This window comes from Perognathus longimembris, chromosome 3 (assembly GCF_023159225.1).
Source record: "Perognathus longimembris pacificus isolate PPM17 chromosome 3, ASM2315922v1, whole genome shotgun sequence".
Taxonomy (NCBI): Eukaryota; Metazoa; Chordata; class Mammalia; order Rodentia; family Heteromyidae; genus Perognathus; species Perognathus longimembris.
The window spans coordinates 95858687-95878986 of NC_063163.1; the positions used below are offsets into that span (position 1 = coordinate 95858687).

Sequence of the window (20300 nt, forward strand, 5' to 3'; positions counted from 1 at the left end):
TAGCCTTGAGCACAAAAGCTCAGGGACAGCACTCAAGCCCTAAATTCAAGCCCCATGACCAACAAAACAAACAAAAAAAAGAGACAATCACAGTCTGTATCATAGAGAACAGACAACAGAGGTGGGTATCCTATCCTGTGCAAGGCCCTGCTTCTGCAGAGAAGGCAACATTAAGGTGAAATGCACATTTAAAGACCAGTTACTGGGCTAGGGCCCCAGAAACAGCTACCATTGGACAGATGAAGAATGGAGGAGTCAGTTCTGAATCCCTTTAGCAGAGTGCAAGCCAGTCAGCATATGCTACACCAGGCAGCAAGCCCCAGGTCACAAAAACAAAAAACAAAACAAACAAACACCCTCTCCCCCAGTACAGCCTCTGTCCAGCTCCTGGAGGCCAGGGCAGCAGAATGCTGGGGCATGGCCCCAGGCAGAGTGGGTTGAAAAGGCCCAGGAGCATTTGTTGCCTAGCTGGCTGGAAAGCAGCTTGGGGGAGCTCCTATCCCATCCCAGCTTCTCCAAGCCCGGCCCTCAGCTACACTGAATCTTCCACTGGCTCCTCCATCTCTGGGCCAAAACTGTGGTCACACCATTGTGGTGTAGCAGGCAAAGACCTGGCTGACAAAGTAGGTAGGTGTGTGGGAGCTCTTCCTCTCGCATCACCACGGGACTTTTGGTAGTTGGTGTACTGAATCACATCCCACAAAGTGGATTACAGGCTGCCCACCTGCATTCTCCCTCATCCCAATGCCCGGAAGTGGACAACTAGGAATTCCTCCAGGCCTCTCCTGCCTCACAGGGTGGGTTCACCCTCTCCTGTCAAGTGCACTCCCGCGCAGAAAGATCTTCCATTAAGCTCCAGAAGCTCCTCTGCACGTCCCCCGGGGTCGGGAAGGGAGAGCAATAAAGTTCCCAGAGAGCAGGAGGCCTAAGAGGTCTTCCCTCTCCAGCCTCAGCTTCCCTCTGCACAGAAAGGAGGCTGCTCCGGTCTGTCACCACTTGTCTTGGGTGTAGCTCAGGTGCACCCACTCCGGCTCGGGGCACATTCTGAGTACAGGGTCGCCCACCCTGCGCCCGCGCCTAGGTTCCAGAGACCTCCACCGGCCCCGCTACGCCCCACGATCGCCTTGAGCATCTCCCAGGGCAGCCTGTTCACTCCCGCCACCGAGGCCAGTGCGGTGCAACCCGGCAGGGAGCGCAGACAATAGCTGCCTGGGGCCGGCAGCTCAGTGGAACAAAAGCTGGTCTCCTTGGGAAGGCCAGAGCCCCCGCCCTCTGCCACTGGGCCCAGTACGGTGCTCCCGCCCCCTGCCTGGAACCAAGTTCCCTCCAACCTGTCTGAGTTCGGCGGGCATTGGACCGGGACTAGGAGGATGCAGACCGGCAGAGACCGCAGCGATGGACCCGGCTCTGCTCGGGCTCCCCAGCAGCCCGGGCTCCGCGGACTCACTCCCCGCGGGGGCGGATCTGGCGGCAGTCTCGGCGAGCAGCCAATCGGGCGGGGCCGCGCCCAGGCAGGGCGGGGCGTGGGTGCTGGGGCGGGGCATTTCTCCGCCCTCCCTACCAGCAAGGGAAGGAGGGGCTCTGCAGCCAGGCCCGGCCCCCAAGTCCCTCTTAGCTGGTCAGGGCTCCTGGCCCTTGCCCCAGGGGATAAAATTTTCCCGCCAAGAGACTTCAAGTCATTTTTCCCAGACTTGTTTGCCCCTAATGATCATACACATTCCTCCAACCTGTACAGTTGGGTCATGTCCAGAGCAGGGCACAAGGCCTCCTTAACTGGCATAAGCCTCTCAGGCTGGTGATGACTCAGTTTCTCCTTACTGTGTGATGAGGTCCAATGACCTTAGTTATATCATTGTCAGTTTTACAGGATGTGTGTGTGTGTGTGTGTGTGTGTGTGTGTGTGTGTGTGAGAGAGAGAGAGAGAGAGAGAGAGACAGTCATGGGGCTTGAACTCCGGGCCTGAGTGCTGTCCCTGAGCTCTTTTGCTCAAGGCTGGGGCTCTACCACTTTCAGACACAGCACCACTTTCAGTTTTCTGGTGGTTAGAGATAAGAGTCTCACAAACTTTCCTGCCCAGACAGGTTTCGGTGATCCTCAGATCTCAGCATCCTGAGTAGCTAGGATTTGATCTTTTACCTAGCATAGTCCTCCAAGGAAGAGTTCAGAACCCCATGTGGATCTGGTGAGTGGCCAGCAAGGGAGTGTCATTATGTCCTGGGCATTCTGCCCATCAAGATACAAAGGGCTGCCAGATGCCTGTAATCCTAGCTACTCAAGAGGATGAGACCTGAAGATGGTTCAAAGCCAGCCTGGGCAGGAAAGCATATAAGACTCTTTTATCTCTAACCAGAAAAAAGCCTGAAATGGAGCTGAGTGAAAAAGCTAAAGGACAACACCCAGGCCCTGAGTTCAAGCTTCAGTACCTACTGGAACAACAACAAAAAGTATACCAGGTATATGCAAGTTGGGGGTGGGGCTAAAGGGAGAGGAGTAAGCAAATGAAAGAGGGAAAAGGGGGAGAATGCTGTAAAAAAAATTCATTGTATGTTTCACAAAAATAAGAAAAGAGAAGGAGTGGGCTGAAGGGGGAGTAAGAATGTTTAAGGGGTGTGAAAGGATATGTCCCAGCCATCCCAGGGGACCATGTGGAGATAATCACAGACAGGAGAAGAAGGTTCATAAGGAGGTTTATTAGTGGGGCATAGTTCCCACGGGAGAGGGAGCTACATGGCGTCTGCACCTTATCCAGGTGGCAGCTTCTCTCTCTGGGGGTAAAGGGGAAGTAGGTAGGTAATGAGTAGGAGTGAGTGGCTCATTAGGTATAGGTGGATCTGGGGGCTAGTGGGAGGAGCTGAGGACCTGAGGCTAGGGAAATGCTAACATTTCAATGTTTTCATAAACTGCTTTGTTAAATGCTACTTCCTTTGCTTTTTTTTTTTTTTTTTGCCAGTCCTGGGGCTTGGACTCAGGGCCTGAACACTGTCCCTGGCTTCTTTTTGCTCAAGGCTAGCACTCTGCCACTTGAGCCACAGCGCCACTTCTGGCCGTTTTCTGTATATGTGGTGCTGGGGAATTGAACCCAGGGCCTCATGTATACGAGGCAAGCACTCTTGCCACTAGGCCATATTCCCAGCCCAATGCTACTTCCTTTGTACAATTACTTTCTTTTCTTTTTTTTTTTGCCAGTCCTGGGGCTTGAGCTTCTTTTTGCTCAGGGCTAGCACTCTGCCAACTTGAGCCACAATGCCACTTCTGGCCTTTTCTATATATGTGGTGCTGAAGATTCGGACCTAGGGCTTCAAGTATACAAGAGAAGCACTCTTGCCACTAGGCCATATTCCCAGCCCAAGATAATAAAAAAACTTTTAAACAAAAAGATACAAAGGACTAAACTTTCCCTGCCCCAAGGGTCACAGTGTAGACCATTGAGGCCAGAGGGACAAGTCTTGGGTGACCCTGGGTGACACAATCTCTGGTGAGACTCTAGCTAAAAGTCTTATATGCAGAGCTGGCTTCAGATGTCTCTCTTCTATGCCTTTGAGCTGCTAGGAAGTGGTATCTGGGGTGAAGAGTTAAGAGTTGCTAATCCTTGCTTCTTCTACCAAGTTGTGCCTTACTCTGCCCCTAGCCTCCCAGCAGCAACCCCCAAGGATCTGACTCTGTTGGAAAAAAAAAACTAAAGCAGGCTGGAAGGTGGCTTAGTGGTAGAGTGCTTACCTAACATGCATGAGGCCCTGGGTTCAATTTCCTGATACCATATAAACAAAAAATAAATAGAATTAATTTTTAAATAATATCTTAGCCTGCTTTTTACGGTTGTAGTCCCAGCTCCCGAGTCTGGGCCGTGACCCTGGCTGGTCAGTTTACTTTTTACTTCCCCAATAAATCCATCTTTTTGCTTGAAAAAAATATCTTAAAAAAATACACTAAAGCAGAGAGGAGGGCAGTGGCTAGCTTGTTGGGTCATACATACCCCACCAAGAAGGTTCCTTCATCAAGGATGAGGAAAATGCAGCCAGGAGCCAGTGGCTTATGCCTATAATCCTAGATACTCAGCAGGCTGAGATTTGAGAATTGTAGTTTGAAGCAGGAAAGCAAGACTCTTATCTCCAACAAACTTCTCAGAAAAGGCTGGAAGTGATACTGTGGATCAAGTGATAGAGCACTAGTTTTGAGCACAAAAAGGCTCAAGGACAGCGTGCAGGTCCTGAGTTCAAGCCCCAGGACCAGCAAAAAAAAAAAAAAAAAAAAAAAAGTTCTGGGATGAGCAGAGTGAAGCTAGTCCAGTGAGGCTCCACAGGTGTAGCAAGGAAAGAGGCAAGAGGCCTGCCATCCTGCTTCCTTCTGGCCTGCCTCTCCTTCACTCCCATTCTGAAAGCCAAATCTCCCAAGGCCACACCTTGTGTCCCCATGTGCTGTATACAGAGCATACTGCCATTATGTTCTAGCACTCTGAATGCCAGCTGTGTGCTGCTCCTCCTGGAGAGGAATGAGTGTTTTTAACCTCAAATCCACTTGCATTCTCCATTCAGGGCTGCCCAGGCCAGTGAGTATGACACAGGGACACAGTTGCCTAGATCTTATGCTGGCTTTCTTCTCCCCAATCTCACTAGCTGCTAGTGACCTAGTCATACACTTTTACCACAGTGGAGCCTGAAGTAAGAACAATGGCCCAGGGGCTGGGGAGATAGCCTAGTGGCAAGAGTGCCTGCCTCGGATACCCGAGGCCCTAGGTTCGATTCCCCAGCACCACATATACAGAAAAACGGCCAGAAGCGGTGCTGTGGCTCAAGTGGCGGAGTGCTAGCCTTGAGCAGGAAGAAGCCAGGGACAGTGCACAGGCCCTGAGTCCAAGGCCCAGGACTGGCCAAAAAAAAAAAAAGAACAATGGCCCAGCTGGCCCCAACCTAGTAGTGCCTTCCCCACTGGGCAAGGAGAGCTCTGCTGCGTATCTAAGGACATTTCCTGGTGGAGAATGAGAGCAGGCAGCTGGGACCCCAGGGGGCCACAGCAGCATACCCAACCCTGGCTTCCCTAGTCTCAGCCCCCAGCTGCTGGCCTAACCATCATCCCAGGCTCTCAAAACAAAACTCTGACCATGTCAGAGGTAAGTCCCTTAGCAACTCCTGCTTGGACTAATAGGAGGTTAATCTGGAAAGACTGAATAGCCATCCCCAGCCTTCCCCAGAGTCTCCAACATCCTGGCCAGTCCAGCTCCAGCCCTGGGAAAGCATGCTTTCTCCGATCCCAGCCTAAAAGAATCAAGATTGAGTTGGGGTGGTGAGTGGGAGGGGCCATGACCTAAGGTCGAGTAGGCCTTAGCCTTCAGGAGGCCAGCATAGCTCCAGACCGTGGGAATATATTCCTACCAGGGCATCAACCCTCCGGGTGCCCTGTTCTCCTACACTGCTTGTCCATGAGATGGAGAACAGAGCCTGCTTCTGGCCTGAAAGGGCTGAACAGAGTTTCTGGTGCCTGGAAAGACAGCTTCAGGGTCACTGACTGCCATTGTCTCCATGTGGCCCAGCTGGACTGTTTCATTTCCTCCTGCCCCCTGGGGCTGAAGGGTACATTTGGAATACCTGGGGTCTGGGAATCATGGGGGTGGGCATCACACTCAGACCCATTTCCCTCTGTCCTGGTCTCCTGAAGCTGATTATAATACTACCTGCCAGAGACCACTGAGCACAAGAAACCTGGGAAACACAGCTAGCTTTGCCAGTGGGCCTGTGATCTCCTGGAGATCTTAACTCCGCATTGACTGTGCACTTGGGCTGTGCCTTGGGTTCTGTGTGAGTTAGATACAGAGTCCATTACCTGCCCACTGTCAGACAAGAACAGGTGCAAGAGTGATCACTCACCCCAGGTGCCCCAGCTGCTTGGTTCTGAGCCCAATGCTCCCTGGTGAAGGAAGGCTAGTAGAGGGCTGGCCTCAGCAGAGTACAGCACCTGCTCCTTTCTCTCCAGCCACCATGAGCAGGACTTCCTCATGCTGACAACATGTGTATGCCAAGCATGGATCCCAGCAGGACCAGACAAAGGTGGGGTGTGGCAGGTGATAGGGCTACATGGGAACAAGGGGTGGTAGCTGCCAGGTTTAGGAGTGCAGGGATCTAAGCAAGGAAAGAAGGCTCTGTGAAGAACCCAAAGAACGGAAGGCTGACTATCCCAAGCCTCTCCTGCTGGAGGCTGGGACAGCTGATCTCCACTCCCTTCCCCACTGCCGGAATCTCAATTATAATACCAGATTCCAACCCTCTCGTATTTCCTCATCCTGCCTTCACCACCCTTCTGTGCATGCGTGTTATCGGGGGGGGGGGGCAGGCAGTCTGACTCCTCAGTATGTACCCCAACTTTATAGAGTTCTTAGGGTGTGGAACAGACAGGACTCCACCACTGACATGAGCAGGGACCCAGCACAGTTCTGAGAGCAACGGCCAGTGGAGAAACTGACTCCCCGGTGTCTCTGAGCGGCAGGCCAAACCCAGGACCTGCCAGTATGTACATGAAGAATAGGGTAGCAAGGAGACTCCAAAGTAGGCAAAATCCTCAGTGTTGCCAGGTTGTTCAGGAGCCACCTAGAACAGCCCCTGCCCTGCTGCCTAGGCCCCAAGGGCTCACTCAGCAGTGGACACTGATCTGAGGATAGGTCTGTTCTGTCAAATCTCCATGACAGTTTCCAGAATATCCAAATGGGATCTGTAGTCCCAGAGGATCCCACTCCCCCAGCCCCCAGACCCAGCAGATCTATCAATAAGCCAATGCATGTCCTCCACGATCCCCTTGTTTCCCCACTTGACTGTTTTTACCCGCCCCAAGTCACTGAACTATTACCTGCAGAACCAGCTGTTGCCAGGCCATCGGCAGGGGCTGCCCACTGCCCACCACACCTCCACTGCCCATACCAGGCTGCTGGGCTCGCTCCAGTTGCAGGGCAACATGGCGCCGCTCTTGTTCCAGGGCCCTCGTCAGCCGCTCGAAGCGGGCCTCCTGTTCCTTCACGGAGGCCAAGATGCTGGCAGCTGAGTGCACATTGCAGTCCTCCATGACCAGGGTACCAGCCAGCTGTAGGCAAAGCAGAGCAGGAGTCTAGTAAGCCATCACAGCCCCCCTGCCTGCTCTACTCACAGATCATACGACTTACTCCCAGACCAGAGCATCCAGCTCTCTGGAGGAAAGCTGCATTGATTAAATTCTAAATTAAAAGCCATTAATCCAAGGCTGGCCGGAAGCAGTCAGCTCCCTCCCTGTATGACTCCGGGCTCTGACCTGGGCTCCTCTGCTTCCTGCCAAGCCCAACAAGCTTTGGACTGTGGGCATGTCTGCCTGCTGGGAAAGGCAAGAGCTACTGTGGTGAGCACAATTTTCCAGCTTTCTGCTGCCCATAGCACATGCCAGCTGATCCCAATCTCATGGGTCTCGTAGGCCCACCTCACAGGGGGAGAACTGAAGCCAGAGTGGGCGAGGCACTGCCTACAGTCACACAGCCCCTGTGGCAGAGCCAGCGCAGCCACTGGGCAGGAACTGAGAAGCAGTTCCCCTGCCAGCAGGGATCTGGGATTCCTAGGTGGGTGAGAGGCCATTGCCCCTGAGCTTCCAGTAACGCTGGCCTGTGGACCAGGGGTTCAGTATCCACTCCCAGCTACCCCGTCTCAGAGTAGGGGTCTGCCATCCCATCACAGAGTTTGCTTCACAGGGGCAAAGTGAAAGCCTGATTAAGGTTCTGGAAGGGTCTCCCATGAAGTCTGGAGTCCCTGTGCCTGCAAGAGGCCTGATCCAGATGGAAACAGAGCACAAGCACCTAAGGCCCAGCATTCAGAGTCAGGCCTGCCTGGGTCCTGGTACAGTGTTGCCCCCATGGGCCCCAGAATACCAAGGGAACAGGCAGGATGACGGAAGCTTGGCATCTGCAATGACAAGCCAGCGCTTTTGCTTGCAGTTTGCTCCCTGGCTGACCAAAGTGTTTGTTTTTCATGGGCAATAAGAAGCAGTCCAAGAATGCCGAACTCAGACCCAGGCTCGGAGCTGCAAACAGGATGCAGCCATGAAGCCGCAGAGCCCAGAGCTTGGTGCATGGCTTGATGCCCAGGGTTGCTTGGAGCCTGCTCCCAGCTGGTCCAATGCCAGCATGCTGAGACTGGCTCTGTTGGACCCCTCATTCCTGAAGCAACATAGAGCCTGAGCTTAGTGAGGAAAGGCCCCCGTGTGGGAATGTCACACTCAGTGGATGATACCCACAGAGAGCCAGCTCTGCCGGTCACTAGCCTGGACAGAGCCAGCTGTGGTGGTAGAGACTCTGGAGAAGAAGGCTAAGTACTGGGCTTGGAAACACCAGTGCTGGCAGAATCAAGGGCATGGTGCGCCACAGAGGCAAATAGATGCCACAAGACCCAGCCCCATGACAGCTGGGGAAAGTAAGAGCCAGTGAAGGCAAGAGGCCAGAGTAGGCCCCCTCAGCTTCTCTTCATCTCTCCCACACCTGTCACACAAATAAAACTGTCAATGTGACCTTGCAGGGGACAATGGTGTGGGCAGAGGAGCTGTCATTAAGTCAGCCAGAACCTGAAGAATGAACCAAACTTCTGCTTGGAAAGGTGACAGCCACCACTAGGGAGAGAGGTTGAGGAGTAAGGTACATCCTGGGTCCTCTAGCCACAATGGCATACAGGGCCCAGTAGCACAGGATGATAATAGTAAGGGCACTTAGCCTGCCAATACACAGGCCCAACCAACCTGGGCACAGACATTAGGCCTTATGTGTGTATGGGTTGAGCCTAGTAGTGAAGTCCAGGTAAGTGTGGTGGGGCCTTGCTCCCTGGGAGGGTCAGAGTAAATGGCAGCAGCTAGGCCACTTGGGCACGCAGTTGAGTCTTGCATGAAGCATTGGTCATCTCAACCGAATCTTAGAAGTGAGGGCCACAGGGGATGGTACACTGCCCTGAGGGAGGGCAATCTGGACCTGTCAAGCAGCCATTGACCTCACAAGCTTTCTTCCTTCCTTCCTTGTACAAAGACTTGGGTCCCCGAATGACTCCTGTTTTTATCCCATTGCACCTCCTCACCCCCATCCATCAGGTCTAGGCCAAGGGTGGTAGAAACAGCTTCCCAGCCCTGAACCCCCTTCCACAAGCATGACACAGCTTTGGGGGACATGAAGGCCTCCTATGAAAGGGGCCTACTAGCTCCAGCTGGAGGTTGGCTGGGGGCCCAGAATTCTGAGGCTACAGCAAAAAGGTTATGAACCCCACACAGGCTCTCCACTGCCCAATTTGGCTCACAACAAAATGACTGTGCATCTCTTGGGTAACCTCTAACACTGGCCAGATTGACCAAACCCACTAGAGAGCAGAGGCCGGAGTGCTGGGTCTCTGCCATCTTCCCCAGGCTGTTCATAACATCTGTCTTCCCTTGGGTGGGACACTGTACCCCCAAAGACTAGGTGGAGCGAGGGAAGCCCCACATGTGCTTGTCTCCCTGGGACTGTACACAGGAGCATGGGTGAACATAAGAAACTCAGGTCCAGCACCCCAAAGTGTAGCTTTCTGGATGGTACCTGAAAATGCTATTTTATATTAAAACAATAAATATGCAATGTCATGGAAACCAAAATACACGAATTTTTTAAGACTGACCATGGAGATTTCAAAGACATTTTTCCCAGCTGGGGCTTAGAGAGGAGAGTTATTAGATCTTGGGTGGGGGTGGACACCAGGCATCGTTACGCTGGGGCCCAGAGAGTGCCTTGGGGACACACTGGGAAATGCAGTGCTACAGGGGCTCAACTGAACCTGCCTCCACTAGTGTGGGAAAGCCAGTACTGCCTGCCAGGCAGATCCCACAAGATCTCACCCAGGCCTCAGCAACCAGCTTCAGCTTTCCCTCAGAGGAGGCTGTTTCTCACCAAAGGAGCCTGCTCAGTGTTGATTCAGCAATAAAAAGGAACAATACCTGGACACACCAGGAATGACTACATACCAGAACCATATGACAACACAAATGCCCATGTCAGAAAACACCAGGAACTTCAGGAAGGTGTTAGGAAGATTAAACCCTTTAAAAATGCAACTGCAGGGGCTGGGGATATAGCCTAGTGGCAAGAGTGCCTGCCTCGGATACACGAGGCCCTAGGTTCGATTCCCCAGCACCACATATACAGAAAATGGCCAGAAGTGGCGCTGTGGCTCAAGTGGCAGAGTGCTAGCCTTGAGCGGGAAGAAGCCAGGGACAGTGCTCAGGCCCTGAGTCCAAGGCCCAGGACTGGCCAAAAAAAAAAAAAAAAAAAAAAAAAATGCAACTGCAAAATTAACATGATAGCATAGTCTTAGCACAACAGACACTGGCTATGCGTGCCAAGAGTGTCTCACACCCCCACATGCTTACAGAAACCTGCTAGGAAGCAAGTGGCACTAGGGGAGAAACCTGGAAGCAAATGCCATAGAAAGGAGAGTGGAGGAAGAGTAAAGCACAGATGGGCAAATCAGGGGATGACAAGACATACAGATGAATAGCAGAATGGGATCCTGGAGAGATAGTAGGGGGTGGACAGATGGGATGAAGAAACAGATGGGTGAATGGCAGGAAGGCTTGATGAGTGGATGGGACAGTAGATGGATGGATGAATGAGTGGGTAGATTAGTGGGTGAGTTTGAGGGAAGACAGGAGCTTAGTAGTCTGGAAGGTGGGGTGAATGAATGAATGAATGAATAGGTGTATACCTAGGAGGACAAAGAGGTGGTCATATGACAGAATGATGAGTCAATGGGTGGGTAGATGGGAGATGGATTGTCACATGCCTAGGCAGATGGACACATAGCTGGCAGATAGAAGATCAGATGTAGGAAGATAAGAGGCTGGATAGCTGGGGAGAAAGATGAATGGATACATAGGTGTAGGAATAGATGGTGAGTTTGCTGGCAGGTAGGTTAATGCCAAGCTTTGCCACACAACTGGAAGCTTGGTGCCCATGCCCTCCAGGACCAATTTGGTCACACATTCATTCTCATGGAGAGCAAAGGAATCAACAGAGGATCTAGACATCGGAGCTGAATCTTTCTCCTGAAACCCAAACCAACATTTAATGTCTTCCTGCTGACCCAGACATTCCTCCTCAGAAGGAGTCCAGCCAAAGCCCTGCTCCGGAAAATCAAATTATGAGGCCTGAGTCCAATCAGGGTAGAGGAATTGGAGGAATTTCCTAATGGACAGGCCAGAAGAGGGTAAGGAGGGAGCCTGTGTTGCAAATTCTGAGCCCTTGCCAGACACCTATCAGAAAGGGACTGATAACATTGAGCCTCCTTCTACTTCTACTTCCCGTGCCCACTCTGAAGATGAAGACATGGCATCAGGAAGTACCTCAGAACCTTTGGAGCAAAAGCCTGTTTTCTGTCTTGAACATGGTGGAAGCTGCCTCTGTTCCCTACCCTTAGCACTGCCAGCACAGGAAACTTGCTCCTCACAATGGGGTTGGCCAGGCCTTGTGTGTGGGCCCTATCATTTCTATCACCCCTAGTAGGGTGAGCCTCAGCTTTGAGCTTCTGGATAAGCTCAGAAGGACAGCACTGTGCCCAGGCTGGGACAAGACAGAGGAGGAAGCCTGGGGCTTAGCCCACCCGCCCTCCCCCATTCCCCACACAGGGCAGAGGCTGCAGCCATCTGTGTCTAAGACTAAAGCCATAGGGGTCACTGGCATGAAGTTCAAGGCCTGTGGTGCTGGGCTGGGGGAGGAAATGTCAAGATGCACCAGCAGGACTTTGCAAGAATGAAATATTTCTGTATATGTGAAAAGAAAAATTCCACGACATAGTGTGGTAATTTAAAAAAATAAGTCACTCAACTGAGAGTAGCACATGCAATGAGTATTCTGACAGCAGTAGCTTTCCTCTTAGCACCATGACTTTGGCACAGTAGGGGACCCCTGCACCTCCCCCTCTACTTTTGTGACTTTGTAATAGGCACTAAGTGAGGAAGCCGGACACTGTGACTGGCACCTATAACTCCAACTACTTGAGAGGCTAAGGCTGGAGGATCATTTGAGCTCAGGAGTTCGAGACCAGCCTGGGTAACAGACTGTGCCTAAAAAAAGAAAGGGTGGAGTAGGGGAAGCAGTCATGCAGACTATCAGAAGACAATATGTTGGGATCAAGTACTTGTAACATCTAGCAATGAAGTGATATCCTTAATCTGTAAGAAGTCCTCAAAAAAATGAAAAGAAAAAAAAAAAAACCAAACCACAAATGCAAGTGGGTGAAGAGACAGACAAGTGATATAACCAAAGATAAGATCTCAAACAAGGATTGTGAGAAATGTTAATATGCATGTCAATGCGCAAGAAAGACTGAGTCTGCAGGGTTGTAGTGAAGTGGGGTGTCCTGGTGCTGGGATTGCTCTAGGACCCCACAGTTCTGCACTAGGGGTACACACTTATGATATAATCAGAGTCTATAAAGAAGGGAAAACAAGTGACTTTTTTACTAGGTGGTCACAGAGAGGAGGCCAAGGAATTACACTGCTTCTCAGGGGACAGGGTGGTGGCTGCCACTTAGGAGGGAAGCAGCAGGATTTTCAGGCAGCTCAGAAAGACATAATCAAATTCAGCCTGGAAATTAGATTTTCTCACAGAAGAAGAGGCAAGCCTTGAAGGACCAGACATAGGAGGTAGAACGGGGGAGAGGGGAGGTACACCCTGAAGTGACCTTCTCCTGCTTCCCAGAGTGCCCACATGGTCACTCCGCAACCCCCACTGATCATACAGGGAACGATTCCCATGTGCAGGGGATCCTAGTCCTAGAGCTAGCCAGAATCAAGGCCAGATCGGTCAGCAAGGGGATTTCTGAGTGGGAGGTCCAGGAGGCTAGGGACTGGATCTATCAATGGACACTGCTAGGGTCCAGGACCAGGTTGACTTGGGGAATATACACAGATGGACAAACTTGGGCATGAGATGGACAGGCAAATTGGGCAGCTGAGCACCCCGGGGAATGTCTGCCTCTGTGGGAAGCTGGAGACCTAAGGAACTGCTGCAGGAGCCTTGGGCCCAAGGTTTCCCTTCAGGCAGGCACATACCTGTTGCCTGTGCCAGTGGCAGCACCCCAAGGCGGATGCTGGTGGCTCACACCTATAATCCTAGCTACTCAGGAGGCTGAGATCTGAGGATCATGGTTCAAAGCCAGCCCAGGCAGGAAAGTCCACGAGACTATCTTCAATTAACCACCAGCAAACTGGAAGTGGCACTGTGGCTCAAAGTGGTAGAGCATTCGCCTTGAGCAAAAGAGCTCAGGGACAGCGCCTAGGCCCTGAGTTCAAGGCCCATGAATGGAAAAAAAAAAACAAAACAAAAAAAAAAACCACAATACTGGTGGCACCCTTCAAGTCTGTTGTGCTCTGGGACTGGCCTGTCCATGAAGACACAGGGACATGGGGGGACATGAGTTCTCTAGGCCCCAGGCTGGGAATTCAGGGCAATCCCCCACTGTCCCTTGTCTCAGATTCCAACTGCAAGTGAGGACATTGTCCGCAGGTTCCCAGGATGGGCCTATGGGTAGTAAGGACCTTGTCCTCTGGACAGTCAGTTGCATTGGTCTAGGGCGACCTCAGAGATTTAGGCCCCCAGGGCTAGAAGCTGTAGACACTAAGGGGCTTTGGGAGCTGCCAGCACATGCTGTTTCCTCTCATATGTTCGGTCCACACATCCACCACTGACAAAGAAGCCCTTGGGAAGGGTTGGCTCCCACTATACCTCACTGAGGGTGGTCAGCCATGGTGATGGCCTGCCTGTGGCTTCCACTGCCTCCTCTGGCAGGCAGATTGCAGGCACCCTAGGTGGCTCATCCATCTCAGAGAAGGGAGGAATGGTGTGGGTTGGGGAAGGAGTCCAGATCTCAGGCACAGAGCCGGACCCTTTCCCCTGCACTCCCAGCTGGGCAGAGAGACCAAGGCATTCCTGAGGAGGGGACTGAGGAGTTCCCATAGACAGGCTGGGACCAGTTGCAGACAAACACAGGGCAATGGAGTTCTATCCCTACATATTACTAATGCCTTCACAGCCCCACCAAGGCTCAGCCAGGGACAGATGTCCTGCCAGGCTGAGGGCCATAGCTGGGCAGGTGTGGCAGTCATCATGCTGGCCAACAGCCTGTGTACACTGTGCCTTTGGCCTGGAAAGTCTTTCCCCCCTGTAGACGGTGGGCAGACCCTTCTGCCAGCCCCCCTCCCATCTCCATGGCAACCCTCTGGCTTTTCTAGAGGGACAGAGCCTCTTTGTGGTTATACAAAGCCCCTTTGAGGGGCAGTAAGAAGTACAGCCCCTGGAAGCCTGTGGCCAGAGAGCAAGTGAGGCTCCCTGGTCCACCCTCCCAGGTTGCAATGCTGAGAAAGCTGGGGCAGGTGGGAAAGCCTGGTGGGTAAGGGCTGGAATCTGGTACCACTTGCCCCAGCTTCCCACGGAAGGATCCCTAGGTGGGGTGAAGCTGGACCAAGACGGGGTAGTGGCTCTCTAAAAGAGTTGAGAGACATTATTTTCTTCCACATTTGTGCAAAGAAAAAACATGGTTGGTATGGACCTTAGGAAATGTCTTCCTCTGGGGAAGTTTCACATGGGCCACACCTGTGCTAGCAACAGGGTCAGTGCTGGACCGAGGAATGGCAGTGCAAGGAGACCTCAGTGAGCAGGCAGGTGGGTACCGGGGGCTTTCGGGTGAGATGGAAGTGTGGCACTGGGTCTGCTGAGGGGAATGGCTTTGACATCAGGGTTCTATGCAAGCTCACTGTCCTCTCACTTTTCTAGCCTTGGCACCCCTTTGCTGTGGGAGATCCTGACTTCCTTGCCACCCTTGAGGAAACACAGCTAGTTCAGCTGTGGTACCTGGACCACACTTGCTGGACCAATAGCCCCATGACAGGCCTGGACAAGAGGGACTGTCACCACAGACTGGCTTGTTCAGGGCTGAGGACACAGGACCCTGAGGACAATGTACATCCTGGACGACGGGCCATCGTGATGCAGCACAGACCTCCCTACATCATGGATCCCTGTCTGCACTCTAGCTTCACAGACGAGGCGATAGGGGTGGCCAGCTTCCGTCACAGTAAGCCCCCCATCATGGAGCCCTATCCTGCCATGGCTTGAGGGTCCTGCCCACCCTGTCTCCTGCTGATCAGGCACTTGGCAGTGCCCATGTGTACTGGGCGTCCTGCCCTGCCAGGAGGCCCACACCAAGTGACCTCAGTTTGACCCACCACAGCTTTGTTAACTAAGCCCCTAGTGGGAGGTCACCAGCACGAGCGACAGCACGAGGCAGCACCGGGTTGGGGAAAGATCCAGCCCTTTGTGGACAAATGTACATGGTGCCCAACCTGGCAATGCCCCTGAATCAGCAGGTGCCCTTGCAGCACAGAGGAGTGCAACTCATCCAGCATAGCTGTTTTCCTACGAAGCATTCATGTAGCAGCATCCCATCAACAGCTCCGTCCGTGTATGTGTGCGCGCGCGCTCTGACTCACCCAATCTCAGGCCTCCTCCCTTAACCCAGGGAAGAAGGGGGCTTAGCAGGATTGCTCCTGGTCTCCAAAAGTGGGTTCTCTGGAAAGTGAGGTGTGAGGAAACTCATGTGTCACTTCTGCATTGAGCAACAATAAAGAAGGATCCAAGCAGTGAGATTTCCTCTCTCTGATCTTACCTGCATTTGGCCCATGAGCAAATTTTGGAGAAGGTGTGAAAGTATATGGGAGGTGGAGGCATTTCTGACTGGGCCACCATGGCAGAAACAGGGTCCAGGTAAGGAGGTGGCTAGGTGGCTGAGGTGGAACAGTAGCCACCTGATTCTGATGGATGGGAGGTATAAGGGGAGTGGGGAGGAGCAGGAATCCTGGCAGCTGCAAGGACCTAGGACTGAATAGTGGGAGGGAAGGAACCCAGACACAGACATACACACATGCACACACACGTGTTCTCTATGACACAGGTGGAGGCCTTTTAGACTGGGGAGGCCAAAGGCCATTGGACACAATAGCTTCTTGGAGAGAGACTGATTTAGGCTGGAGACAAGAAGACTGATAGGCTACCTCAGCCTATAAAGCCAAAAGAGGGTGAGTTGATGGAAAAAAGCAGCACCTCCTCCAACCACCTCCAAAGAGGCCTCCTCAGACCCTCCTGCCCCACACCAGGGTTTGAACACACGGCCTCCTCACATTTGCTTGGTTTGATTGCTCAGCTGCAGTTCTCACTTGAGCCATATCTCCAACCTGACTTTTTGCTGGTTATTTTGGTGATGGAATCTGAAGGACTTTTCTGCCCAGGCTGGCTTTGAATAATGATCTTCCAGATCTCAGCCTCCTGTAACTAGGTTTATTGGTGTGAGCCACTGGTACCTAGCAAAACCTCTCTCTCTCTCTCTCTCCCCTCTCTCTTTTCTCTCTCTTCTCTCCTTCTTTCCCTTTTTACTTGGCTGGTACTGGGGCTTGAACTCAGGAGCCTCATGCTTGCTTGGCTGATACTCTACCATGTGAGCCACATCTCCAGCCTGTCCCTACCTCTCTCAGAACAAGAAAATGGTATCACTTTCCCAGCCATTGGGCACCAAAAGCCAGGAGAAGTGTGACCCAGAAAGCAGGCAAAGCTGCTATTCCTTAGAAACAGTGACCTGCCCGTATGATTGTCTCAAGGCCCTCAAGGGACAGGTGCTTCCTACCATAACATTTCTCATCCTAGCAAACCAGAGAAGCAAATGGTACATGAAGGACCAAGGGACCTAGGCAGAAGCCTCCAGATACCAAGGACCTGAATTTCCTTACCCTAGGGTCCCATAGACTTTTGGACAGCTCTGGCTGCTCCCAGGGTTGGGGGTGGGGGCAGGGGGCTTCTTCCCAGAATGGGAACTGAAGGTTGCCTTCCAGCTCTTAACCCCCTTTCCCTGATGACAGCCAGCTCAGCTCCAGTGCCCATGGCAACAGGTCTAGACACCACCACCCTCCAGCAAAAGGGAAAAGTCCTGCCTTTTATATGCAAATGTGACAGTGGGAATAGGCAGAGGGCTCTTTAGACTGTACCCAGGACAGACTTCAGACTCTGCAGTGTCCTTCTCTGACTCCCAACACTTACAAATACCATGACAGTCTTCTGGAAGCTGGACTTGTCAGTGTTCAACCCCTGTCACAAAGAGGCGAGAATACTGCAGCAGGAGATATAATAGTCTGAGGATATTCTCAAAGCCAACCACAAACACAAGTATGCAATGATCCACATTCACACACACCACACACATACACACACACACTTACAGACCCACAGATGTCCCCCTCAAGCCTCCTCACAGACACACAGTCATCTGTACCCACATGGTTTCTGCCTTCCCCATTTGGAAAATGGGATGTGGGTGGATGGGCTAATGGTCCCAACACATTCTTCAGCAGAGAATAAAGAACCAGGGCTCAGCCCTTATGTGTTATACATCTCTGCTGCTATACTGGAAAGGCTGCTCTGGCCAAGACCTTTGAGGCCAAGTCCAACTTGGCTCCAGCACCACAATCTTCAAAGAACTCAGATCCCTGGAGCTTGGCCTCTTGTGAAACAGATGGGTACTGTCAGGTCTCTGAACCCTGGGTCTGCACAGAGAATGTATGCCTACATGTACTTACCAGCACAGGAATCACTGGTAAACACCCTCAAAGGTTAAAGGTAGTGTTTGATGAACTGGGAACAGACCACAAGGAGGCATCATAAATAACTAGGAGCACATGGAGATTGACAACACAGCAGAGGCAGTAAACAGTAGAGATGATGATGCAGAAAACCAGAACACAGTGGAAAAGAGAAGGCAAAGCCATCCAGGCCGTGGTAGCTCATGTTGGTAATCCCAGCTACAAAGGAGGTTGAAGTCTGAAGATCCAAGGTTAAAAGTCAGCCCACATAGACAAATCAGAGAGACTCCTATCAATTAACTAGCAAAAAGTCAGAAGTAGAGGAGTGGCTCAAGTAGAAGAGCACAAGCATTAAGCAAAAAAGCTAAGCAAGAACATGAGGTTCTGAGGTCAAGACCCAGTACTGGTGCGTGCAAGTGCGCGCACGTGCGCGCGCACGCACACACGCAAATCCAAAATGTCCTTGTCAATCTGATAGAAAAGGGCAGATGAGCTGGGTGCTGATGGGTTATATCTGTTATCCTTGCTACTCAGGAGGCTGAGATATGAGGATCTCAATTTAAATTAGGCAGGAAAGTCTGTGAGACTTTTTATCTCCAATTAACCACTGGAAAACCAGAAGTGGTGCTGTGGCTCAAAGTCATAGAGTACTAGCCATGAGTAATAGAGCTTAGGGACAGCACCCAGTCCCTGAGTTCAAGCCCCATGACTGACAAAAAGAAAAGAAAGAAAGAAAATGGCAAATGACATAAGGCAGGAGACATTTTAGATAGGAATTCCCACAGTGAGAATGAACAGACAAAAATTTCTCAAACATAAGGAGTTACTGCTGTCAACCACACTAACATGGAAAACTACTAGGGGTGCTGTCTGCATTGGGGCTGGAACCTAAGTTGGGGTGAATTTTCTATGTAGAAAAGAAGCTGTCTTCATCCATTTCTATTGCTGGTAATACAAGCACACAGACTAGAGTAAGTTATAGAGAAGAGGTTTTTCTTGGCTTGTGGTTCTGATCCAAGGTAAAAGGGTTCAATCTGATGAAAGCCTTGATAGCAGAGTCCAGTGAAGCACAGGGCATCACATAGCCAGGGATACCACAAGAGATCTAGCCAAACCCACACAGCAAACCCACACTTCAGAATAGTCATTAACCCACGAATCCTCTGTATGTATGTGTACATACACACGTGCTTGCCAGTACAACTCAGGGCCTCACACTTTTTTTTTTTTTTTTGCCAGTCCTGGAGCTGGAACTCAGGGCCTGGGCACTGTCCTTAAGCTTCTTTTGCTCAAAGCTAGTGCTCTACCACTTGAGCCAGGGTGCCACTTCTGGCTTTTGCTGTTTATGTGGTGCTGAGGAATCAAATCCAGGGCTTCATGCATGCTAGGCAAGCACTCTACCACTAAGCCACATTCCCAGACCGGCCTCACACTTTTGCTTGGCTTTTTTTGCTCAAGACTGATGCTGTACCATTTGAGCCACAACCCCACCTCAGCTTTTTGCTGGTTAATTAGAGGTAAGAGTCTCACAGATTTTTCTGCCTGGGCTGGCTTTGAACCTCAATCCTCTAGGTCTTAGCTTCCTGAACAGCTAGAATTACAGGTATGACCCACAACATCAGACCTAAACTAATCTAGCCCTGAAATTTCCTAAGGAAACAGTAGGGTAAACTAGATTTTCAGCATCACAATTCTGCCACTTCCATAGTCAGTGCCTTTCTTTCCCTTGGAGGCAGTGAAAACAAATTCTCATTTGGAGTCCTGGACTCCCATGAAGCAATTTTGCTCTAAAACCAATAGAAAGGAAAAACTCCAGGGTGTATGAGGCCTGAGAGACCTGCTTATGCTCCAGCTTTTAAATCAGGGTGGCCACCATCAAGAGGCTGTGAGAAGCCCAGAGCCTGGGCATGTAGGCAACGTTCCTGGAGGGAACAATGGCTGCTGCCAAGTGGAACTGATTTTCCCAGCAAGGCCTTGCGACTCTGAATGCATCCAGACAGCTTCAGTTGTCTGCAGCAGGCCTCTGGCAAGTGACTGTGGGGAGCAATTTTACTCTCTTGGGAAATTGTAGATCTGTGGGCTGAGGATTGCAACCGATGAGGTATAACTCCAGAAACAAAAACCAAGATCTAACCAAGCCAGACAACAACCAAAAAAAGAAGAAAAAAAAAAGACTATGCTTGTTTGGCTATGCCTCTTCCTTGTATTTTAATATTTTAAAAAATGGTAAGAGAATTGTACACCAACAAAATGAATAGCCTAAGTGAAACACACCAATTCCTGGAAACACAATACTGAGCCACAGAAAAATTTGAGAAATACAAAAGTTTGTAGAGTAGTTCTTGCTTATCAATGGAAATACATTCTAAATACATGCTCCCCCTCATGAATGTCCAAAACTTCACAATAACAAATCCAATATGTACTGTTTTTTACTCATAAAATAGGCTGCGAAAATATAATCATGGATAACTATAATTATACTGAAATGAAAGTTAGGAGAGCCAGGCACTGGTAGCTCATGCCTATAATGCTCATTACTTAGGAGACTGAGATTTAAGAATCAGGCTTGAAGCCAGTCTGGGCAGAAAAGTCCCTGAGATTCTTTTTTTAATTAATTAATTAATTAATTTGTCGGTCCTGGGGCTTGAACTCAAGTCTTGCTT

The 20300-nt window shown here is 51.1% G+C and overlaps 1 protein-coding gene across 12 annotated transcripts in view; it reads right to left on the minus strand.

Annotated features, from left to right (window-relative positions):
- The window catches only part of Arvcf (ARVCF delta catenin family member), a 51235-nt gene that overhangs the window by 15783 nt on the left and 15152 nt on the right, over positions 1-20300 (minus strand). For 9 of the 12 annotated variants that reach the window (XM_048343479.1, XM_048343484.1, XM_048343481.1 and 6 more), the window contains one exon: positions 6835-7065. In XM_048343479.1, coding sequence (XP_048199436.1) covers positions 6835-7047 — 213 coding nt within the window. In that variant the 5' untranslated portion in view covers positions 7048-7065. Of the gene's footprint in view, positions 1-1331; positions 1435-6834; positions 7066-20300 lie in introns of those variants that run through there. The other 3 variants (XM_048343489.1, XM_048343488.1, XM_048343487.1) reach the window with 2 other exon arrangements.